General features: G+C 42.4%; 2 protein-coding genes across 5 annotated transcripts in view; both read left to right on the top strand.

Moving 5' to 3' along the window:
* LOC308098059 (adenylate cyclase 9) overlaps window positions 1-3858 on the top strand; it is a 63721-nt gene extending 59863 nt beyond the window's left edge. Inside the window, exon 10 of the mRNA XM_080446278.1 lies at window positions 278-3858. Coding sequence (XP_080302404.1) covers window positions 278-1670 — 1393 coding nt within the window. The 3' untranslated portion in view covers window positions 1671-3858. The remainder of the gene's footprint in view (window positions 1-277) is intronic.
* A 2948-nt stretch (window positions 3859-6806) lies between these two features.
* Window positions 6807-25865, top strand: part of crebbpb (CREB binding lysine acetyltransferase b) — a 58381-nt gene continuing 39322 nt past the window's right edge. For all 4 annotated transcript variants that reach the window (XM_080446801.1, XM_080446802.1, XM_080446800.1 and 1 more), the window contains exon 1: window positions 6807-7668. In XM_080446801.1, coding sequence (XP_080302927.1) covers window positions 7578-7668 — 91 coding nt within the window. In that variant the 5' untranslated portion in view covers window positions 6807-7577. The remainder of the gene's footprint in view (window positions 7669-25865) is intronic.

The raw sequence follows: 25865 nt of genomic DNA, 5'->3' as shown, positions 1-25865 counted from the left end.
CTCATCTCCATCTCAGTTCGTATACTGTAGTGCTTCCATATTTGTTGTGTTGTAATGCAAGGCAAAGGCATTTCAAATAGCTTTACATGAGGCATCATTGAAGGGTATGAAAGGGTTTTTAAAGAGAAATAAAGAATAGAAGGAATACAATTTTCACAACCCTCTGTGTATAGCCTTATGCACAACAGTTTTATATACTTTCTCCATCCTCTTACTTGCGTCTTCTCTCATTGCTCTATCTGTTTCCTAGCATTGTTTTTCTCCCTCTGCCCTCCAGGCCAGGCGACCATACCAATAGCAGCAACAGTTCCATCGGTGTGATTGACAGCCCAGCAGACCTGGTGCCCAGTCCCTTGTTGGCCCTGCTGGCCCCAGAGGCCTGTGTGGCCTTCTTCTTGCTTCTCCTGCTGGTCTGGTTCCTCAACCGTGAGTTTGAGGTCAGCTACCGCCTCCATTACCACGGCAACGTGGAGGCTGACCAGCACCGCATCAAAATCCAGAACATGAGGGACCAGGCCGACTGGCTGCTGCGCAACATCATCCCCATCCACGTGGCAGAGCAACTTAAAGTCACTCAGAGCTACTCCAAAAACCACGACAACGTGGGCGTCATCTTTGCTAGTATCGTCAACTTCAGCGAGTTCTACGAGGAGAGCTATGAGGGGGGCAAGGAGTGCTATCGTGTCCTCAATGAACTCATCGGAGACTTTGACGAGCAGTTGCGGAAGCCGGCCTACTCTAATATTGAGAAGATAAAGACCATCGGTGCCACTTACATGGCAGCAGCTGGACTCAACGCACAGCAGTGTGCAGACGCGGTGCACCCCCACGCCCATCTCCGGGCACTGTTTGACTTTGCCCTGGAAATGATGCACGTGGTCGACGACTTCAACAAAAACATGCTTGGCTTCGGCTTCAAGCTTCGCATCGGGTTCAACCACGGGCCTATAACAGCAGGCGTGATCGGCACAACTAAGCTCCTATATGACATCTGGGGCGATACGGTCAATATCGCCAGCCGGATGGACACCACAGGTGTGGAGTGTCGCGTCCAGGTCAGCGAGGAGAGCTACTGTGTGCTTAGCAGCATGGAATACGAATTTGACTACCGTGGCACGGTCAATGTAAAGGGCAAAGGTCAGATGAAGACCTTCTTGTATCCCAAAAGCAGTGATAGTGGTCCCGTGCCTCAGTACCAGCTCTCTGTATCACCCGAGATCCGGGCGCAGGTGGACGGAAGCATCGGGCGCTCACCCACAGAGGAAATTGCCAGCATGGTGCCTGCAACTAATATGACTGCCGGCACTACCAATACTGCTGTACACAGCACTGGCCCCGGTTCCTCTACCAGCCTGGGAGTAGGCATTGGCCTCCTGGCACATGAAAGAGAGGCGGCAGAGTTCGGCGAGAAATCAGACGGCCGTGAAAGACGTCTCTCTACGCAGAATTGTCATGCCAGGCGCTCCTCGTCTCACGCTGGCCTGGCATCTCTTCCCGTCACCAATCTAAGAGGGCCAACTCCCTATACAGATATCAAACAGCCTATCATTTCTCCTTCCCCCCAGCCAAACACACCCCGAAACGCCACAGCAGAGTCTCAGAAAGATGTTGAAAGTGGCAATAAGGAGGATAATTATGATGGTGACAATGGGGAGCTAACCAAACTTTAAGACCTGTCCACTCTGGAGCTTTTTAATCAGTACCTTCTGCCCTTTAAGCTTAGTCTCTCGTTCCTGCCTGTTGGCATCTACATAAGTTGGTGTGCAATTGGTTCTTCCACAGACTACAGGGAAAGACCCACAATGCTCTTATCAGCATCAGTCAGACAGTGGGTCGTCTTTGGCTGTAAGGCGATGGTTTGATTGGATGATGTTATCAGTGCAGGATGCTGGTTGGACCAAAGGAACCATGTAAGTCAGGAACAACCATAGGAGGTGGGAGCATGCGATGAAAATGTTCTCATTTGCTACAGATTCCATCGCCACCCATTAACCTACTTGATTATCAGTAATACCTTTAATCTTCTTCTTTGAGATTTGTTTGGCATTTTGTACATCGTATGTCTTTTAAGTGCCTTTAGTATAGAATAATATGTAGACCAAGTAAAGAGGCATAAAGGGAAAATCTTTGCAAAAATGTAATTTAAAAAACAAAAAAACAATGCTTTGGTTAAACGTTTAGATCTGTCATATTTTACAGTGTTACTATTAGTACAGTGTTATTTCTGCCTTTATTACGGTAATGACTCAACAGGTTGACCTTATGAGAGGTTGAACTGGGGGGATCACAATGAAGAAAAGGGAAATAAGATGGTTGTACCACTTGTGTTTGTACAATCTGCACAGGAACCCGGCATGAAATGCTGCAGATGACGTTTTCTTTTGTCTTTATGAAATCGAGGAGGCCTGTGTGTTGTGCACGTGTGTGTGTGCGTGTGCGTGTGCGTGTGCGTGTGTGTTTGTGTGTGTGTGTGTGTGTGTGTGTGTGTGTGTGTGCGTGTGCGTGCGTGCGTGCGTGTGTGGTAATAACTGCTGTTCATTTGACAAAAAATGTAGGACAATAAGCATTCTGGGGTGTCATTGAGAAGGATATTAAATCTTTCTTGCTGATTTGGCAACTTTATCTCTGGCTTTGGTTTGGACACTTGTATTACCACTGTCCGGACGTATCACTGCCTAAGCTAGACTTAGCTAGCATGCTCTCTCAGAAACAGCATTAAAGATTAGGCTAACTGTTAGCATCAGATGCTATAGTACAATGTTTTTGCCATTTTCCTGATGCTGCTCTTGTGGGAACTCTAGTGTAAGCTATTTATTTTACAGAGGAATATTTCAGTGGCTCTTAATAGGCACCGCTATATGTGTAGAGCATCTTTAGCTGTGACAGTAGATGAATTAGGGCAAGCAGCTATCTAGATGATTAAACTAAATGCTATAACAGATAGGAACTATCTGGGTATACTGTATTTTTATGAGAACACAAATCATAACTGTCAATCTAATGCCCCCATCAATAATAATATTCATTCAATAAGAGTTAATGAATGCAAGCCAAATGCAACAGTTACTTGATATTTGCAGTGGCATGAAACTTAGAATGGCACTGTGATGGAAATACGATGCACCAAAGGTGTTTGTGTCTCTCCATAGGTACATACAGTACATACCAGTATTTGTTTCAGCGCTGCCTTCATATTTAGATTCTAATTAATTTAACATATCATTTTTGCAGCTTTATTTCAACCTGGTAGATTTCATCATACTGTCGTGTCATATAAAAGCTACAATCCATTCGTTTTATTTATGTTATCTCCTTCTCCCGATGGTGAGAGATAAATGCAGTGATGTCCGGACTACAATAAAGATGGCGGTGCAACTAGGGCCAAGTTTTTTTTGTGCCAATTTCAGCCAATCAGGAGAGAATGCCGGTTTTCAGCTTCAATTTGATAGTGTTCCAGATCCAATTCCGTCTGCTCACTTCTTTGTGTCATCACTTAAAATCACACTTATTTATCCTGTATCCTGTATGAATTGTCTCTCCCGACTGGAAAAAATTGATATCCCGACCCGAAAATGCATTTTCTGTTTATTAACGAGCTGGAGAGATGGGGAGACCCTATTACTAAACAAACACTCTATAGCAATGCTTGTTACCAGAATATAGAGATATTTAACACTAATCTTATAGTAATATCATTTACAGCACCTTTAACATACTCTACCAATAGATTGGTTAAAATTATGTTTTATTCATTAAAATAAGGATTGTAGCTTTAATTATTTACTGAATCAAATTACTATACAAGATGCCATGCCAGTTATGTGGTGTCTAGAGAACTCGCTCTTGCTCTCTCTCGCTCTCTCACTCTCTCTCTCTCTCTCTCTCTCGCTCTCTCTCTCTCTCACACACACACACACATACTGTACGTCCACGCACGCACACACACACACACACACACACACACACACACACACACACACACACACACACACACACACACACACACCACACACACACACACACGCACACACTGTCAGCAAAAAGGGTTGTGTGCTCAGAAGCTAGAGCTATCACTGGTCCTCAAAGTGTGGTCCGGGCAACCTGCAGGGGTCCTTGAGAGGGTTCCAGGGGGGTCCCAAGCTAAATTATAGCATCAAAATTTGAACCAAAAGTTTAACCACTTTAACCCTATTTTGTAGATCGTCTATTTTCAGAAAGATTGTAAAAGGAACAAAAATAAAAAAGAATTGAGAACCACTGGCTTATAGGAATGACAGTACTGTAGTTAGTGCCTTTTAGCTTCCATTTCCCCCACATTTCATTATATGCTCTAAGTTTTGTTTGTTTCTTAATAGTTTTCATAACAGATTCTACTACACAATGTAGAGGAATATTTACTTTCTTCTGAATTATGATCAACTTAATAATGCACCCAGACAGCGCTTCTATACATTTGAGCTGTGCCTTTCCTCAATACATGCCATTCAAAGCGATCATTCCAAACTTTTTATTGATTAACTGGCATTGTAGGAGTTAAAGGGAATATGCTGACAAATATATTAATCTGCTGTTAAACCTGTATTTGACTTTGCATTTTATATCTGTGAAAATGCTTAGATATAGTTTTAAAGGGCAATAATTAATGTAATCATTTTATAAACCATGAGTTTAAAAGGGAAATTTACTTTGCGCTTATGAGCACACAACCCAAAAGTCCAAGTTCTTCAATGAAAGGAATGCGTATAATAATCAGTTGATAAACTGTTGTTATTATCAAGGGAAAAGTGCTTAGTAGAGGTCATGACACTTGAGTGCCAGGAAAAGTGTATAACCTTTTTTTTTATCTCATGGACTTTAATAATGTCTTTTAAATAATATCTTTTTTATTAACTCCAAGAATCCAATGTATTATATTGTTTCTTTTTGTCTTGGGAAAGTCAAGTCAGCTCAAGGACGACAGGGTAGATAAGACCACATCTTGCCACTTGAGTATCACACTGCCTTCAGTGCAAACGTGAAAGTATGTGGGCTTGATTTTAAGATGTAGGTGATTTTATGAACTACGACAATGGCACATTAGAAATATTTTGATGCCAAAGAATGTCATCACAGTCATTCAGACTTTTTTTGTGTGGATATTTTTGCCTTATCCTGAGGATTTGTTTGTTCTGTTGTGCACATTGACGATGGGCCATTTTTATATTCACTATGATGAACATTTGCACAAAGCGGTCACTTTTATGTACATACTTTCATGCCTTTCTATTGTATAGTGTCTGAGCATTTTCTGTTATTTATACATGTGCATGTGCTTGATTATTAGCTCCTTAATGGAGGAGGAGAGAGTTAGAACAGTGTTGGAATAATACTTGTGCCTGCATGTGTGTAAAGAGTGTTTGTGAAACTGTGTGACGGTGTGTTGGAAGGAAAGCATAAATCTAAGCAGGGATGTGAACTGGATTTGGACATATGAGTCCATTTCACCAAATCCGTTTGAGAAAAATAGGACTTATCAGGACAGATAATTCTTCAATCACACCAAGAGTATTTGCCCCCCGTGTCTTGTATAATTAAAGGTGCAATCCATAACTTTTATGTCCTACCTGAGATTCAAACTCGGGCCCTCTGGACAGGCTCCAAAATGTACTGTTCAGCTAGAGCTTTCGTGCAATACCAGTAGTGCCACAGGATATGCATTTCTAAGCAGAAGATTAAGGCGACCAACTGCAACCTGTGTTAGTTGTATTAATTATAATTATTGTATTCACATACCCTACAGATTGGTCAAAATAACATTTTATTCACACACAACAAGTTATGGTTTGCAGCTTTTACTGGCCTCATTAAAATGGGAACTACTAATATGTGTTTGTAGGCAGTATTTCAGTAACCTACAGTACTATAGCTAAGTTCTGATGAATTGTTCTCTATGGGATTTCCTTTTGTATATAGCACGCTGAGGCATGCAAATGAAGTTTAAAATTTGAATAAAGTGAGGTTTTTGGGGAAACTTTGTCCAGTTGAGTTTTGTAGCCTATATGCAAGACGTAATGACATTTAAATGTAGAGTACCACCATCCCAAATATTGTTTTTATTCCATGTATTTTCTCCGATACGTGTATATGTTGAGTCCATTTACATATTTGTTGAAACATACTTATTATACAGCCCTATCTAACACATTCTCAACATAGGGTCCGGCCGGGGGGGCTTTGGGGGGTTCCAGGGGGCCCCAACGAAATGATTGATAGTTGGGAAGTTACCAAATACGGGTTCTGTAACTCAGAGTTAAATCAATTTTTTTTTATTTAAGTAAAAGTATCAATACTGCAATGTAGAAATACTCTGTTACAAGTAAAAGTCCAGAATTCAAAATTTACTTGAGTTAAAGTACAAAGGTATTGGTATCAAAATGTACTTAAAGTACCAAAAGTAGAAAGTAGTCCTTATGCAGAATGTCCCATTTCCCAAGTTTTCAAATGTATAAAAATATTTTGAGAATACCAGATCTTCAAGCTCACAATGCATTGTGAGCTTGCAGCTCCTCAATACCTCAAAATTGTACTTAGGTACAGTACTTGAGTAAATGTACTTAGTTACTTTACACCACTGATATATATATGTGCCTTTTCATCCTAATTTGAAGGGTTATTCCACCCCTAGAGGCTACCTCACGTACGTGCACATGACGCACGGTGGGACACTGGCTTTGCGTAAGGGCGTGCTGGCAGAGCCCCTCCCCCCTACAGTCTGAGCTGGAAAGAAAAAAAAACTTTTTTTTTTTTTTTCTATCGGTAGGAATCAACAGCCGCCATCTTGACGCGGCTCCGAATCGGGATTTCAGCGTTAGCATTTATTTTTTTTAAACCCGTCCGAGCCGCGCCAGACCGGACTCGAACCCCCTTTTCGCACGGAATCGCGTAGCGCTTGTTCTTGAGAAGAGAGCCGTCGCAAACATGTGAGGATTAACGGCGTTTTTGTCGTCCTTAAAGCCCCTCGTATGTTTGATTTCCCCTTCGGAGGAGAAGCGCCGCTTGTCGCCGTGTATCTCCGCACCGACCCGATGTCTTCGCCGGCGGACGACAGCGTCCAGAGAAACACCTCGGTGCACCGAAAATATTCGTGGAATTATCTTCTTTTTATTCAAACCAAAAGGAGGATTTAAGGCCGTTTTGATTTTTGGGGCTGCGAGAAAAAAAAAGATGATTCCATATATACGTGAAACTAACCCGTACACGGCGAGAGGGACGCGTCATCGCGTCGCGTAATATTATTTGATTATTTTTATTTATTTTTCTCAAGCTGAAATATATTTTTCTTGGACGCAATTATTGACGGATAATGATGTGGGGTTGGTTGGGTGTTGGATTATCATGGGGTGACTGTAACAGCGTGGTGGCGCTGTTGCCCTCCTTTTGAGACGGTGTTTGGAGCCGAAGATAAGCGTTTCAGCTGAACCAGTTTACGATACATCAGAAAGAAAAAGAAATAAATCCCTATCGATCAATAACTTAGCCAGTATTCCACGGATCCCTTTTTAAATTTCCCCATCCACTATAATAACCAGCGATCAGGAATGGCTGACAACCTGCTGGATGTGGGGGGGCCCCCCAATGCGAAGAGACCCAAGCTCAACTCACCTGCTCTCTCAGCATCAGATGGTCCAGGTGAGGAGAACAGAACCACACGCCTTTGAACCAAAAGAAACAGACATGACATGGCTGTCGGTGGTGGAAAAAGTACTCTTTTACTAAGTATTTAAGTATCGATACTGCAGTGTATCAATTCTCTATAACAAGTAAAAGTCCGGATTTCAAAATGTACTTGAGTAAAAGTACAACAGTATTGGTGTAAAAAGGTACTTAAAGTAGCAAAAGTAAAAGTACTCGGGAGTCAGGAGGGTCCCATTTCACATGTTTCCAAAAGTATAAGATTCTTTGAAAATAGCAGATCTACAAGCTCACAATGCGTCGCGGTTGCGACGCATTGTGAGCTTGTAGATCCGCTATTTTCAAATGGCCGAAATATATACACGGCTGAAGTGGTTAGGGTGTTTTGTAATAATAATCATCTACAAAGTAACTAACTAAAGTTTCCATATAATTGTAGTGGAGTAAAAGTGCAATATTTTCCTCTCAGATGTAGTGGGGTGAAAGTATTGAAAATTGTAAATACTGAAGGACGTAAAAATACCTTAAAACTGCACTTAAGCACAGTACTTGAGTAAATGTACTTAGTTAGTTGCTTTCACCACTGAGAACCACACGTTTGAACCAAAATCAAGAGACATGGCATGGCTGTGTTATTGCATGATGCACAATGTTGCTGGCCAGGTTGAGTGATGCTGTGTGTTTAAGAGATCATCATGTGTAATGGTGTCAGTCAGTCAGTTTGCAGGACAGCCAGTGTCAATGTCAGATCCAACACTCATTTGGATTTGACTGTGTAGAAGTGTTGGGTCATCATTTGGCTCGTCATTTTCAGCTCTGAAATACATTTAAAAAAGGCAAACTAACACTTGTTAGAAACATGACCCCGTCATACAGGCCAGTCGTTCCATGTTTCTGGCACATTCATCAGCTGTTTAGACGAGCCATACATTTGAGAAGTTACCGTCTTTCCTGGCTCACAGTCTGATGCAGAGATCTTGGAACTTTTTTATTGATTTTTGTTTTTGTTAACTAGAATCTAGCGAGATCTAGTTAAGCAAAGTTACTGACAAATGCATGTTTCTGTGCCTACATCGCAACTCTCTGAATATCACAAACTAGCTCCGGGCTGTACATCTCACCCACTCAAACCGGCAGAACAACTTTTCAAGAAGCACAGCAGCAAAGTAGCATTTAAAACTACAATAGTTATTTATTTATTTTACCGCCTGTCATATTTTATGACTACAGAATTGAGGGAAAATAATTTGTGCTCTGTATATTTTATAACTAATCATGGTGTGTAGTGTGCTGTCAATCATGTCACATATACAGTTCTGAGTTATCTGCTTCCATATAATATGAATCTGGTCTTGCTTAATTTTACATTTGTATTGGTGTTTAAAGTTTTACATTCTTGTATTTGCTAAGCTCATTATCTATTTAATTGTCAAAGGATATTAAAGAAGGATATTAAAGAAGCTTTGAGTCCAGCGCTAGGGCTTTCCCAAATCATCAGCTGCCATTTGTTGTGACCTCGCTGGGAGGCTGAGGAATCTATATAGCTGGGGAAGCCCTCTGCCGTGCAGTCAGCATGGTGTGTGTGTGTGGGTGCGTGTGTGTGTTACATCCAGAGGGCTTGCAGTGAAAGGAGTGTCCGTCCAGTGGTGGCTGTGGCTCAGCCCCTGCTGCCCAAAGTGCCATGTATGTCAACAACCCAGAATGACAGGACAGGGTCTCTGCCAGCCTGCAGAGTTCTCCCCCAGTCTCTGTGTAAGATGAGGTTAGCTAGGTCAGTATAATACCACACTCTGTGACACCTTGGCTGCTGTCAAGTTAACCCATTAACACCTGGAACGCATCTGTGTCACTTTAGATTTCTTTGGCTATTCAAAAATAGCAGATCTACAAGCTCATAGCGCGGCACCGAGTGCCGCTAAAATCGCCGCTAAAATCGTAAAAAAAATGTTTTAGATTATTTTCAAAAAACTGGATTCAGAAAACATTTTTAAGAATCGCCTCTGGTTTTAAAGGGTTAAGACAGGTTTTCCAATGAAATTAATACTAAAGCATTTCCTGCATCTCTGTACCACCTATTCTTTTTATTTATTTATTTTAGAGTAGCCAATCATTTTATTACCCCCTTTTCTCCTCAATTTAGTCGTTATGCCAATTCCTCCCCACACACATTTCTGTGTCGTCGCTGCTGTTTTATCCTACTGACTCACCTGTCAGTAAGGAGCCCCCACCGTGGGGGACGTAGGGCCATCGTCCTCCTACTCCCGCCCAACACACTCTGCTGACAGGTGCCGCCCCAGCCCGTAGGTGTAACCAGAGCCTTCTATTAGAGAGTTACGCCAACTCCGTTCACTTCTTCAGGCCAGGTCTTCTACATACACATACATTGGCGAATAGTGACAAATCCCTAAACCGGAAGTTCATGGAATGCGTTGAAGTCAACGGCTCCTTGTCACTATTTCCAGCTACATGAACCACGTGACCGACGCTGTTTCTGACCCCTCATTGGCGCAACTCTCTAATAGAAGGCTCTGGGTGTAACGTGCAATGACCAATATCACCCTCCCCCCTGCCCGGCTTCCCTCTCCCAAAACACGGGCCAATTGTGTTCGCGTAGACGCCCGACAAAGCCGAATGCACCACGGTGGATTCGAACCCACAACCTCCGTGGCGGTGGGCAGGGACTTTACCACTGTGCCACCAGAGTGTATCACCTATTCTAACCCTATATGCTGAGCTGTTGGGTTGGCACGGGTCTCGGGTCATAGTTGGCTTTGGATCTGTTGATTGTGGCTACTGTCATTCACATTAACATGGTAATACTGTGAATGAATATCAGTTCGACAAGCTCACGATGCGCTGTGAGGTTGTAGATCGGCTATTTTCACAACCTAACAGAGTAGACTGCAGAACACATAATCACAACCTGTCCCCTGTACAGACCACTGTCAGAGGCCGGCCCCATCCAAGTGGGACCAGAGACTAGGGCGTGGCTACACGACACTGAGTTGGACATTTGACGATGTCACACGAATGAAGAAGGCTACTTTCACTATTTTTGTGTGACACAGCTGGTTTAGAATAGGGCTTAAAGTGACATCTTTTCTATCAATTATACACCCCATGAAGCCTTGAAAACATGGAGACGTTTTTATCGTATTCCTAGCCAATAATTTGATGACCGGCAGAGACTCAGAATCTCCATCTCTCCATCTCCAGTGCTTTACAATGTCCATTACGTCCATTGCTCAAGGACACTTTTGACACTAACCCAGGGTGAGCTGGGGATTGAACCGGGAACCTTCCGATTCCCAAGCAGCTCCTCCTCCTCCTAAGCCACTGCCGCCCCTCATGACTGAGGTTGAAAATCAGACTCCCCTTGCATTTGAATGAGACCCAATTTAGGGATTACACCACTCTGACCACTGTGACTGCTGCTTAACTCTCATCTTACAAGGAGCACGCAAAGCCCCAGGTTGGGTCCCTCAATTTAAAATCGCAGCAGTGGTCACTCGTGCCTGCCTGCCATTTACAAACAGCTGGGAGATGTTTTAGTGCCTTTGTCCCCTCATCCTTGCCTCTCCTTGGCCGCTGCAGGATCTCTCGCACGCTGACAGCTGCCGGTCCCCGGGCCAATGTAGCTCCTCTCCTCAGCGGGTTGACAGGAGCCATCACTGGGCAATAAAAGCCGCCTGACACCAGGCTGCCCCCTCCACTGCTGCCAGACGTCCGCGCTGTCTTAGACAATGCATACATGCACGCACACACACACTCAGTAGGACACAGCACAGTCGGTGTGTCTTAGAGATCATCTCCCTTTGAAGTCTTTTGAAGCAGTTCTTGTACTTGAGTACACTGAGAAGATTTAGAGTGTCATATTGCAGATGGCAGGATAAACACTGTCACATTTTGTTTTTTACCCCAAAAAGTATGAATGGAGTAAGATGGTAATTGTGCGTGCGTAGGACATCAGTGTACCTTCTGTCATTGTAACTAGATCTTGTATCCGAAGTTCAGTCCTTCTGAGTGCAGCAGCCAATTATGTTGTGTATGTAGGCCTAGTTTTACTACAGAGTTGTGCAGACCATTGCGTCTTGCACAGGCAGCGGCAAACCTACTCTCACACAACAGAATATCTCAATTTACAACCGTTAATATCACAGATTAGTTTGGCTTTAGGAAGTAGTCCATACAGTACGCCTCTGGTTTGACTCGTTAAGTCACATTTCCTATTGGCAGAGCCCAACCATTATTTGGTACTGTGACAGCGAAGACACGCCTTCCTCCACTGTGACCATTCCACTGCATGCATGCTGCGCTGCTGCTGCTTACAGCCCCAGATTAGAATGCTGCGTGTCTTTGATGTTTATGTTAATGTGTGACAGGTTTTCTTTATGGTACTTAAGTCTCGTGTCAGTGTGTTTTTGTGCCTCTGCCTTAGAGGCCAGTGTCGGGGCTTGTTTTCATTTGTATGCCCGACTGGGTGTCTTGGTGCCTGTGGTGAAATGGGCACCGTTATCCAGCCCCACTGCCCACCTACGGGGGGGGGGGGCTTCCCTCTTCTGTCTGGCTCGAGTCAATGGGCACCAACCCCTTGGGTGAGCATTATTCCGGCTACGTTAGCTTTAGCACCCATACAGATAAACTCGAGCGTAAAAACCGCTCCCTTCCGCCAGCCGGGGGGAGGGGGGGGGGGTGTAGCAGCCGTTTTGCTGGCTCTGTGGACTAATGCCTTGGCTGAAGTGGAACTGATTAGGAAGGAGGGGTGAGGGTGGGGGGGGGGCACACCTGGAACCCAACCCATCATCTCCACTATATGAAACCTCCCTATACCTCCTAAAGTATGGCATTTTCATTTGACCCTCTTATATCTGTCAGCAAAAGGTGAATAAGACACTTTGACCCGTTTCCCTCTAGGGCTGGCCCGAACGTACAAAGGTTCTAACATTCATTCGTTGTAGCAGCATTCGAATATAGTACATAGATAGAGTATATCCTGAAGTAGTTGGCAGATTCAATCGAAGGAGTTCAGAAGTAGAAATAACTGAATGTCATGCTATTGAGGGGGGTTTATCAGCACAGAGCGCAGGGTCTAATGTTAGTTCTTGAACTTCTTGGTGATGACGATGAATCTGTCTCTGTAAAGTCAAATATTTCATTAGTCATCATCATAATATGGACTACTCTGTCAGCTCCGATCTGTCTACAGGGGCAGCCCACATAATGACATACGTTTGTTTACCTCTAATGGCATGATGTCACCCACCCATAAAACAAATAAATACAATGATTAATAAAACGAGAGTTTTAAGGTTTGTGCCATTCAGAGCAGCCCTATCTCCCTCTTCTCCCAGATGGCTTATCCTCGTCTAAGTTTCTCTTTTTCCCCATAATGTCAGTTTTCTTTTAAGGCAACGCAGCCCCAACTTTACAAGTGCTGCGCGCCACTAATTTCACACATCTTGAAGTCATCACAGTTCCTCTTATAAAGCCTGTATTAAAAGTTTTATACAAGTCCTGCCAATAGAGTCCAAACAAACAAACCATAGCTGGACCTCCTCTGTGTATAACTATGGCATTATGAGCTGTAATTGTTTTTGTGAAGCATACCAGACTGGTGAGGAGAAGGAAGGTACACGGCCCTGTTGTCAGTCACATGCATTTGTTATATCATTCTGAAATGAACGGTCTAAACGTTGTATGTTGCACCCTTTGGGACAATATCTTAACCCCATTCCTCGAACTTTCAACCTGGTGTCTCTATTTTGGGCATGCCATAGGCGAAAAGTAAAACGAATAAAAAGGCAAACATAGCCATTGTACAAGCTCACAGCGTGTCATGAGCTATTTTCACTTTTCTTCGTATGATCAAGTATATACTGTGTAGAGTGATAGTGGTTAAGGAGCTTGTCGTCATAAATAATGTAATGTGCGAGGCCTGGCAGTATTTGACAGTTAAACAAGTAAAATGTTCTTCATGTTTATAATAAACAATGGTCTTACTGTATATTTTACATTAAAGTGAGATATTAAATTATACTGTATATATTTTTGTCCTCAGTGATATATCTTAACTGGGATAAAGATGTCACGAACGGCTTCAATGGTGCTTTTGATTCCTGGTTCCTCTTTCTGAAGAACCGTGTCCTTTTCCCCTTTTCTGACCTGGTCTCTGCAGTCTTGAGGTTTGGCTCGATTGTGGTCGTTTACGATTGAAAGTGACATCATCTTGCTACCAGCGGTGCCTCACATGGGTCATAGTGTATTTGTGAAGACCTGTGTGTGTGTGTGTGTGTGTGTGTGTGGGGGGCATTGTCTCCTCTGTGTCCTGTACGCAGCCTTGCACTGACCGAAATAAGCCAACCCCTGACTTAGCCTTTCAAGCATATGCCAGTGTTGTGGTGTGTGCTGGCACCGCACACTTACACCTCTCCCTGCATGTTTAGCCTGGCCCTTTAAATCTAATCTGTCCCATTAGCACCGCCACGCTTGCTTTACTAACTTTGCCCCCCCCCACACCCCCCCTCCCACCCTCCTCCACTGGGCTTGACAGCTGCCGTCACACAGGCAAGGCCACCACGGTACAGCCAGGCAGGCACAGACACCCATTTTATTTTGCCCATTGAGACCTGGAACACATCTGTGTCACTTTTTGGTTTGAGCTAAAAAGCATTATTTTACACACAACAGATATACAAGCTCGTAGCGTGCGGTGCCGCGCTACGAGCCAAATACATATAATTTTGGAGGTCCTTGACATGAAAACGTTTGAGAACCACTGATATAGAAACATACGTTTTTTTCAAAAAACTGTTAGGATTTAGAAGACATTTGTAGAATCGGAACCTCAGGCCTTAATGGGTTAGAAGAGGGAGATCAACGGAGGAGGATCTCCTGCAAGTGGATTGGTGGTGGTGGTGGGGGGTCTATCATTCTTTCCCCCTCTCAGTCCTCTCTCCCTGCAGTCATGGCAAAGTGGCAGCGGTGTTCTGTAGCCTGTCATTACCTCTCAATCTCAACTTCTCAAGTGTGTGCGTGTTGTTCGGTAGAGGATTTCCATTCGGCTACTGAAATGGGGGCCGGGGGTGAACACTCGCCAGCAGCAACACGGTGCTGATGCTCTGCAGTTGAGAAATAAGTACGCTTTCTCGTTTTGACTTCAAGTGTTGAGATTTTGCTCCCGTTTGGTTCCCTTCGCCACCACATTGGCACTGTGCCCGGTGGATGTGCTCGTCATCACAGCCTCGTCGGTCCTCCGTGAGCCACTTTAAACCATCCCACCGTCAGCCTGTTGAGGAGTGAATCACCATGCTGTTGCCCGCCCCGCTCACATCCTCTCTTGCACTTACTCATCTCCGCTACGCTGTCGCCACTCTTGTGCTGAGACACAGGTGATGCTCTTCAGCATACACAGCTTATAGCGCTTACCGTTTTCTGTGACACTAGTTACTTTAAGGTTCTACGCTGATCACCAGACATTTAATGTACCTCTTATGCCCCATTTTATCATACTGTGGCTATTAAAAAAATAACAGATCTCAGGAGGCCTGAATTTCGGTGCGGGATTGCTAGAATTACGCATCATTTAATTGATTCTTGCAATTCTTGCGATTCTTGCAATGTTATATTGCAGGTGATTCCCACATGCATTTACACATTTTGTTGATAATATAATTGGCTAACGTGAACGGAACCGGCTGGAAGCCGTGCACTGCGTGCGCTCTCTCCACAGCCATTCTGGTCTGTACGTCTCCCTACAAAGAGTAGGAGCCCCCTCCCCTCCCCTCCTGGCTGTGCTTGTATATCGCCGCTGTCGGGCAGAAACCTTATCTCCAACTTTTTGTGTTTTATCGTAGATTAACGCCCTACTTGGTCATACTACAGCGTCACAAAAGCATCAAAAGTTTTGAGCTTGTGGATCTGCTACTTCTGCCTTAAATAACAATTTTGTACATATGAGGTTTCCACCCGACAGAGACGATATACTAAGCTAGCGATGCGTTGTGCGCTTGTAGATGAGCCATTTTCGCTGCATGACACCGACATACCAATAAAACACTGTCGCAGAGACGTCTCTCCCCCTTCTCCGTCTCTATTTGTCTTCCAACTTTCCCAATGCGTTTGGTTCTTTCGTTCCTCTCATCTCTGTATTCGGACTTTCCAAGGAGTAGTGTATAGCTCTCTCTATCACGCACGTGCGTGCACACACACACACACACACACACAAAAGCCCTGTGTTTTACTTGAGTGCAAACACAATAACTGTAAGAAACCATTGGATCATTGGATATTTAAGTTTTTTTTTAAATGTTTTTACCTAAAGTTGTAGGTAGGGATGTTAAGTCAGTATTTTGCGCGTCGGGGGCATTTATTGATGTGTCGATGGATTTATTTTTTTGCTGCGCAGTTGAGAGGAGAGCGCAAACTGCGCTTTTTTTAAATACAAAACATTTTTTGTAAAAAAAAATTTATTGAAAGGGAAAAACGAGTCGAGAGTCTACTTTAGACTCATCTTATCATAACTAATGGAAAGACATGAAGCCGAGGAAAATACAGCCATCTACAGCATAGATTTTTACCTTTTAAAAAGAGATTACCTTAAAGGATGACTTTTCAACATTTTCATTTTCAACCTATCTTCATATAATCTACAAGCTCACAACGCACTGAGAGGACTCGTGACACTTATAAATCTTCTATTTTCGGTGAGCGACATACGTTATACAATGGAGTATACATAGACGTAGCGGGGGGGAGGAGGAGGAGGGGGGCTCGTAGCCTTGTAGAGAGATGCAGACACTCAGCTGAGTGCAGGGTGGATGGACGGTCCAGCTACACCGCGCCAGCCGCTTCTCCTGCATTCACATTGGCTGAGTATCTTAACAACTCTGTAAATGTGTATAGGAATCTCCTGCAGTTTAAGTCCTAAATTTGCGCGAATGCACTCCCAACACCAAAATTCAGACCCTGGAACATGTAAAAACCTCTGTAGACTATTATAAAACATTGTAAACTGTAAAGTGACAAGTCCATGCAACTTAAGCCCCTTTATGATGATTTCTCACTTCTTGGTCGTAAGACTTTCCTGCAAGAAAATAATTTTATGAGAAGCTCCTTTTGTGCAGTAAACAATATCGTCCGCCAGTGGTTGAGAAAACTCAGAACGGACACAGGTAGGCCTGTCGCAATGATACATAATCGCCTAATCGCCAATTATTTGAGATACTCGCAATTATTTTGCATAATCATTATAAAGTTATGAAATAAGTCTGTCATTTCTTTGTATATTTAAGTATTATTTATATTATGTACTTTATATACAGTATTTGTCATGTCTGCCCTGTGCAACTTTTGTTTACGAAGCCTAATGGAAATGTAAGTTGTGTTCGTATCTTCGACAAAACAATTAAATTGTTAATCGCTATTATTTGTACGACAATTAATTGTCAATCAAAATGTCATAATCGTAACAACCCTAGACAAAGGGGATACAAAGATGTTGCTTTGAGAGGGTTAATCCCCTGGCCTGCATGCACCCTCCACAAGGTCAGCGGACCTTCAGAGAGTGGATTGATTGATTGAATACTTTATTAGTCAGAGAAATGTAAACAGCACGTGGTACAGTAAGACATTAAAGCTAAAAGGAGAACACAAAACAAAGTCCTGGGGACTTGTTTCCATTGTGGTCCTATAATATATGTATATTCAATTCATCAGCATAGCATAAAAGTTCAACACAATAATGTCATCAACAAATACAAACACTATAAGAAACATGTATCTTAGAGATTTTCCTGTGCCCTGGTCAGCCGGAGCTCTCTGTGATACTGTGGCTTTTGACGTGTTGGCTCTAGGACAAGGTTGTCAAACTGGCAGCCTGTGGGCCAAACATCCTAAGTGTTAATCTAACTCCAAGCGTGCAATGATTTCTGCACGGTTCCATTTTGTACACCTTCAGAGTTAACACTGAGGATTACACACACCAAGATGCCAGCGTCACTAAGATATATACACATTTATATTGATAGCCAACACATTTATTTCATAAAATAGGCCATTGACTCAAAAGATGAATGTGTTTTAAATCCATTGTTGCCACTCGCCTCTCTTCCATTTTCTCATGCAAAAAGACGGGACACGCGCATCACTTGTGAGAGAGATGGAGAGAGAGAGAGTAATGCTTACTATGTAATATTCAAACAAAATTCATGAAGTGAAATGTATCGTTACAGCAGAGACTCATGAGAACAGGTTGGGGAAAAACGCACGCCCGTGCATGTTGGCACATGCACAGCCGGTCCGACATAGGCCCCACAAAGTCGCAATTGACCTAATCTGACCGGTGACCTTAAATAAGTTTGACTCCACTGCCTTAGGATAACCACCAAGGCAGAAGATTCCTTAGATCTCTTTTGGAGTACTAGGGGCATCATCCACTTCCAACAGGACCATGGGAGTTGTCTTCCCCCTTTACAGGCACCGTTTCCATAGCTCCATCAACTTCAGATTATCGCTGTTGAAAGATGAAAATATTCCGAAATAAACTTCATTGGAAAATCTATTGGGAACTCACTGCGGAATTTCATTGTTTATTGCTAACACAAATTGAGAATTTATATTCAAATACTGCACTGAACAGAAACAATGAGTTTACTTGTATAACTTGCATTAGATGCCTCTACTGACTTGCTTCAGTCCAGCAGCTTCAGTCTAGCTTTACATTAGATATGCATGTAGACAGATGCACACACAAGGATGCCTTACGCCACTTGAGTGCCAACACAATAATATAGTAATAATACTATATATTGACTATTTGTTTCTGGTCATTATAACTCGAGGTTAACACACGTGCAGCTTAATCTTGAATTGAAATTGCTGCATAGCCGTAGATTTAGAAAGTGACCGGTGCCCCCCCCCTCCCACTCAAATGTTGAGATGCCTTGAATGCCCCCCCACCCAATAAAAGAATGCTTTGAAAAATAGATACATTGATTCATCCATCTGAGTGGATCTCTGAATTGGCTTGTTAAATGAATAATCGGTGGGCATAAATAGCATGCTATAGTAGTCTTAATTGCAAGTAATGTTCCCGGAATTTATGGCATTTAATGGCCATCAAGAAAGTGTTCAGATTCTATCTCTAAAGAAGAGCTACTCGGGATAAGAATAAAGAATGGGAATGTATGCCGTTTTCTACCTACAGGCCATACTAAAGCATGTGATTACTAGTTCATCTTCTTGACTGTCTTCCTCCCCCTTTCTCTTAACACTTAGGGTGCGTTCGGAAATGCGCACCGGGAGCGCACTCGCCTATTAGTTTGTATTGGCCAGTGTGCTCAGTGCTATATTTCAGAACGCACCCTTAAATTGTCTACCTCTCTCCCAACTTTCTCTAAGATTTCTGTCGTAAGAATTTGAAATGTTCAGCCCGGATCGTTGGCCTAGCGGTCCGGGTACTTGGGCTCTAATGTGGCCTGACAGCGTGTCACGAGTCCCGTCCCTGTCTCTCTCCCTGTCTCTCTCTCCCTCTTTCCTGTCCATCTTCACTGAAAAGTTAAACTATCAGTAAAGGCAGAAAAGCCAAAAACAAATCTTTAAAAAATATATAATTTGAAATGTTTTTGCTGCCCCACACTCACTTTGTGAGCAGTGTTGCCAGATTCTGTGAGAGAAACAAGCAACCACCAGGTCTAGGAAAACCAGCCCAAAAGAAGCGACCATGGGCTACATGAGCACTTTAACATATACATCAGCTATTTGAAAATAGCAGATCTATAAGCTCGCGTTGTGAGCTTATAGATCGGCTATTTTCAAATAGAATCTTGCTGGAAATTATAATAAGCAGATCTGGCAACCCTGTTTGTGAGTCCCTTGCAAGAGGAAGTAAGCGCTGTGATGTCATCGACATTACGGCTACACAAGTTGACAGTCGGTTGTACATAAAAGTAGAAAGTAATGGTGTGCAGCATGAGATGTCACCACTATATTTGAAAGGTGGCAGACCATGCCAGCATCTGAGGAAAAAGACGTCAGGACTGTGTGCATGTGTGATAATTCACATGGCATGGAGAGAGAGGGAAAAGGAAGTAGAGCACAAGTGATGCCAGATTTTTGGGTCCGATCCTGATTTTGGAGAGTCCTCCTAGCCCACCAATTACCGCTGTATTGACCGATAAATACAAAAAAAAAAGAAAATCACTGTGAAAAGATGTGATTTAAAGTTTCTGTTAGAGAACATTTAACTTATAAGCAAACAAATGAATACAAATAACAGTTTTTGTTACACATTTTAAATTACGTATGTATTTATATTAAACTTTGATTGATGAAAAGAACACTTAACTCTGAATATACCATTTTATTTAACCACTTAAGCCCTATTCAAGCTTTTTTTTAATAGCTGATCTACAAGCTCACAGTGCGTCACAATTTGACATGTAAGATAGTAGAAAGTAGATTTGAAATCGGGGCATATTTGCTACATAATTGCTGATACCCATGTCATCAACAAAGTCAAATAATGGCCGATATATCGGTTTAGTTGGGCTCTAAAAGAAAGAGATTGGTCTCTCAACCCATACACACACATGACATAATAAACATCAACTTTAGTAGGGATGTCCTGGTCAAAACACCCAAAACATGTTATTTATAAATCCAGCATGCTCGTTCAGAGACTGTACATGTCTGTGATTTCAAGAGGGTGCTGTATTAGGCTATATCATTAGTTTTGTTGCAAGCTATACCGAGCGTCAGTAGTACTTTAAACCAGTGGTTCCCAAACATTTTGCTGAAGACTCAAAAGAGAAATTAGATGTTTGCCCGGGACCCAAACGAGTGAAAATAGCAGATCTACAAGCTCACAACAGGTCGCTTCGCGCCGCGTTGTGAGCTTGTAGATCTGCTATTTTCACAAACTTATGTTGATTTTCGGGTTTTATTTATGGTCCACAAGCCAAACATGAGTTCCGACCCACAGTTTGGGAAAGAGTGCTCTAATTAACTGTAAAAGGGGTTAAAGACTTTGACAACTCAGACTGAGTTGAATGTGCGTAGTCATTAAGACTGTCATAATTTTAGGGATTTGATGTATATCGTCATGTTAATAAACATATCTTACATAATGTATATAACGCCTGCTTGTACCACTTTCATTGTAAACTTTCATCTCTGCAATTGGCTAGTTCTGGTACATCTCATAAGCCGGAGTGATGGGAGCGTTTAACCAGCCAGGATGCACAGCTTATCTCATGGCCTGGAGGGACAATTGCTCTGCCATTATAAATTCATTACTTGAAAAGTGTGCTCAGTGCTACTGTAGGGATCTACCGATTATGATTATCGGCTGCGAAAGATAATTCTTAATAATCGTTATCTGTCTGTACATAATTTGCGATATTGCCATTTAAGGGCATGAATGCGCATGTCTGGCACAGCGACTACTCTCCGAAAGATAGAAAAGCTGTAGACTGGCAGAAATAGCCAATCATTCATCATTTCATGTTTGTGGGAGACATGTAGAATATCCAGCTCCGGCAGGCAGTAATGTTACATCTACACTCCAGTCCTTAGCGGAGTGACATGAAAGCTGTTTTTTTTGTATAACACTATCGGAGCTTATTACATTACAAACTTAACTTGGGAACGTAAAGTCACTGACTGCTTCTATCGCTTGCTCTCTCCATCTCTCTCTCACACACGCACGCACGCACGATAGCATACGGCAACATTTGCTGCAGTTTCTTTTTTCCAAGTAAAGCATCCTAAAGTTGAATAAGTTGCATACAAAAGTTACACAACTCACTTGATAACATAACTTCACTTTCTGTCTTGTTCAATCCCTCCTTTCTTTCTCTCTCTCTCTCACACGCACACACACACACACACACACACACACACACACACACACACTCGGCTTGATATTAAAGCTTTAGTCTGTAGATTTATATACATTTCTTAACTCATTCACTGCCTGAATTATTTATGGCCGCGTTTGCCCACTGCCAGAGATTTTTCATTGAAAAAAAAAAAGTACTCAGGAGCCAAGATACAGAAGTTTTAAGTTAACACATTGGCTGCCAATTATTTCAGATTTTTAGCTGTTGCCTGCCAGAGATTTTTCATTGAAAAAAAAAGTACTCAGAATTTTTAAGTTTTAAGTTAACAAGGAAGTGGATAGGAGTTTAAATCTTCGATAAATCATATCTCCTTGGTCTTTGGGTCAAAAAAAAAGAAAAGAAAAAAATAAATACAAATTTGCGTCTTTGGCAGCCAGGCGAGAAATTAATTAGAACGCAGATATGCGTCTTTGGCAGCCAATGTGTGTAACAAGGAAGTGGATAGGAGTCTAGATCTTCGAAAAATCATATCTCCTTGGTCTTCAAAAAAAATAAAAAATAAATACGTTTTTTACGTTCTTGGCAGAATTGGTAATTGGAAATAATTACGTTTTTTACGTTCTAGGCAGGGAATTAGTTAATAATGAATTACACATTTGTTTCATAAAATACCTACACAAAATAGACTGATGTAGCACTTGCAGTCTGCTCTTGATGATGCCAGATAAAAAAGGCAGATATAATCTACAGCAGGGGTCTTCAATGTTTTTCAGCCCAAGGACCCCTTAGCTGAGAGAGAGATGAAGCAGGGAGGGACCGCCACTACATATATATTGTATAAAATTGAGTTGCATGTTGTTATTATTATTAGTTTTGTGTTCCATACAACTTAGCTTTCAAAGGTAGCTTTTGTAATTGCATTACATTGTTTATAATAGCTGTTGTTTAACAGACTTTGAATTGTATTTGTTGTATCACTGTCTTCATGATTAATCAGCCACACTTATCGCATCAAGTGTTTCTAATATTTAATAATGCCATATGCCATCAATTACCTCATTCATCTTTTTAACTGTTCATTGATTGGCTAGAATGGATCAATTTATTTTGTCTATTGTCTCTTTGCCGAAGACAATGCATTTTTAGCTTGTAGATCTGCAATTTTTGGCAAATGATCCCTCCAGAATAGGGATGCCTAGAGGGTTCAAGTGGTTAACCCAGCCGTAGTTACAATCCGGACTGTCGTTCAGATTGTGGTTTGTATCTCCCGCCAACCTGGCAACCTGATAATGTCAGTTTTTAGCTAGGCGTGTGCGTGGAAGGGGTGGGGGTGTGGCTGTCGTGTTGTTGAAATCCCGACTCGCGCCCAGACTCACGCGCTCACGTGCAGGACCTTGGCATAGACGCGTGATTTGGACTGTAGTCCTCATTAGTGTACTGTGGGTGTGTGTGTTGCATGTGGTTGTTTACTTTGTCTGCACTGTTCATTCCTGTCTATAGCCCAGCCAGAGAACTCCCTGTGCTGTGTAGGGCAACACACCTCTCTTTCTGATCTGCTGCTCAGAGTGGAGTGCAGGATGAGTTTGTCTGTGATATGTCTGTTATAGACTATTGTCTCTTAACCACATGAACCCTGGCGTCCCTATTCTGGGCATGTTATTATTGTATGTGAACATTAGGCAAAAATAGCAGATCAAGCTCACGTTGTGAGCTTATAGATCGACTATTTGATGTACAATGAAGTATGGGTTTAAGAGGGTTACTTAAAAGTTGTGAACATTTTTTAACTTTAAGACATCAATCAAGGATAATTTTGCCTCAGTGTCATACTGGCAGTCTGGCACATTTGTGGTCTGTGGTCTTGCCACTTGAATTAAGCAGCAATGTCTTCAAATTTCCTTTTGACTTCTGATATTGCAATGATGATGTTGCATCGTGCAGCTCTACAAGGGATTGTGAGGTTTAACAAAATGTATTCTTCTGAACAGAATAGAATCTATGTTAAACCTATAGACTTTATTAACAGTTTGCAAAAGGTACAGAGGTACATTATACAATAATGCTAAAAGGATCACACAAAAAGCCCTGAGGGCCCGTTTCCATTGTGTATTCAATTCATCAAGACATAAAGACCTAACTAACTTCACATGGATGCACCTGGAAAGTATCATCAGTGTTGTAGCCTGGGGTCAAGGGTGTTTCGGGTCTTTCAACATACACCCTCGCCCAGGTGACCCAGCCGGGGTTGATCAAGCCCCGACCTACGTTTCGGTAGCTACTCTCGGTCAGTCCTCTTAGGGTAAGACAGGGCCACTCAATCCGCTTCTCCGGAACTACTCTGCCGGGACTGGGGGAGAGGAGAGGCTCTGGCACGTGGAGGGACTAGGCTCTGTGGATGGCCTCCTGGCCGGGCTCCTCCGCTGTCTCACCAGGACCTGAGTTTTGCACCAGAGTCCCCCGCTCGAAACATTTCATTCTGGTGTGATGGTGTCTTGGCCCGACATACAATACTTTACAAGAGATCATCAATACTAGGAGCAGTAAAAGTATATTTACAGAAAAAACATTGGGCCTGGGGGGTAATTTATTTTGGCAAGCTAGAAGACAAATTGCAGACGGGTGCTCTTTTATGGCGGTTTTGAAGGAGGGTAGGGAGTCGCACTTTTTGATGGCTGTTGGTATGGCATTCCACATTTTGGTGGCATAATAGTAGAATTAATTCATCCCCATGTTTGTGCCGAATCTGGGGGAAATGAAGATCAGTGGAGCTCTTTCTGGTGTTTCCAGCTGGAATCCAGCCAAGGATGTTGTGTAGTCAACGTTCTATCTGGTCATCTACGGTAGGGCTGGGTAAATTCAATACCTTATAAGCACTGACTGAATCTAGGAGGTGAAACATTAATTTGGTACCACAACAATTTCAATAAAAACAGGAGAGTTGCTCCATGTTAGACTTCAATTAAACTCTGCACCTCCAAACAGAAATTTTCGGAGGTGAGATTCCTGGTGTACTTTTTAACAGAAAAATAGGCAGGTGAACTAAATTTGAAACTAATCTTTCTTTTTGTTTTACCAGTATGCCCATAGTGGCTGATTTATGCCCCCTCAGTCACACTGTTCTTTACTGATACTTTGTCTAAAAGGTCCGTCCAAAAAAGTCCTTGCGGACTTGTTTCTGTTGAGGTCCTTGGTATTCATTTCATAGACATATATAGTAGCAACCAAACAGTTCAAATGTCAACACAAAAATACAGAGAAAATAACACTATGTATGTACAAAACCTAAGAAGTTACAAGTGACAGAGAGTAGTGAGAAATGACGGCACTGACAACCTTCATAGATTAGTCACGCCATTCCATCTTTTTTTTTCTAGTCAAATTTAGGTAGGTTACTTAAAGGTTAATTTCCAATTATTTATCATAGTAATAGCAAGATATTTTATTAATGCAAATTAACTACGGGTAATGAGGTTTAATGCAGTAATTGAAAATAGATTTTACATCATTTCTTTACAAAATTGACAGCTGCCCTCAACCCAGGATAGGGAGACATGGGTGAGGCCAGGGCTTGTGAGAATTCACTTCCATATAAGACTGTTTGTTTAGAAAAGTGTTTATTTCACAATTTTAAGAAAACGAAAACAATAACTAACTAAGTTAAAATGTGTTATTTATTGCATACAAGGAAGGTATAAAAAAACGTAATTCTTTTGTGTTGGAATTGAAATAACGACCGGTATGGAATAATGTTCTACAATACCCAGCCCTACCTACCAGGGTGCCACATTGCCTAAGACTTCATCACATGAATTCTATAACATAATGTACAGGTGGTAAACGTAGCGTCATAGTGTCACGTAGCACACTCTACTCATTTTTTCGAATCTTATCTTTTCATAGACCCATAACATAACAGCTGGTAAAGGTTAAGAATTTTACATTTATTATGGTATATAAATCTCGTATAGAACGTATAATAATGTTCTCTACAAGTGTGCTCATCATGGTTGGAATTATGTAATATTATTAACGGTAAGGTCCACCGGAGTGCCCTGTGTGTGTGGCCTGGACTGTGGCCGCTATATTTAGCAGCACACAGGACAAGTCTCTGTGGTGAAAAGCGGCATCTCAACACAGAGACGCACGTTCTCCTTGGCCTGGGCCCTGCCCAGCTTTCTGCAAGACTGCATCTCTTCAGCCACAACAAACCCTGTGAACTGTCTGGGAATCAGTCCAGGAGAGGAGGCAGCGCTGGTATCCTCAGCAGCTGGGAGAGTGTGTGTGTGTGTGTGTGTGTCTACATGTGTGCATGCGTTTATACCTTTTGTCTATTGCATAATTGGCGTGTAGCTGTTG

This window comes from Gymnoscopelus braueri, assembly GCF_963280865.1.
Source record: "Gymnoscopelus braueri genome assembly, chromosome: 13".
Taxonomy (NCBI): domain Eukaryota; kingdom Metazoa; phylum Chordata; class Actinopteri; order Myctophiformes; family Myctophidae; genus Gymnoscopelus; species Gymnoscopelus braueri.
The sequence above is the reverse complement of the archived record's forward strand: the minus strand, read 5'-3'. Positions and strand labels throughout refer to the sequence as shown.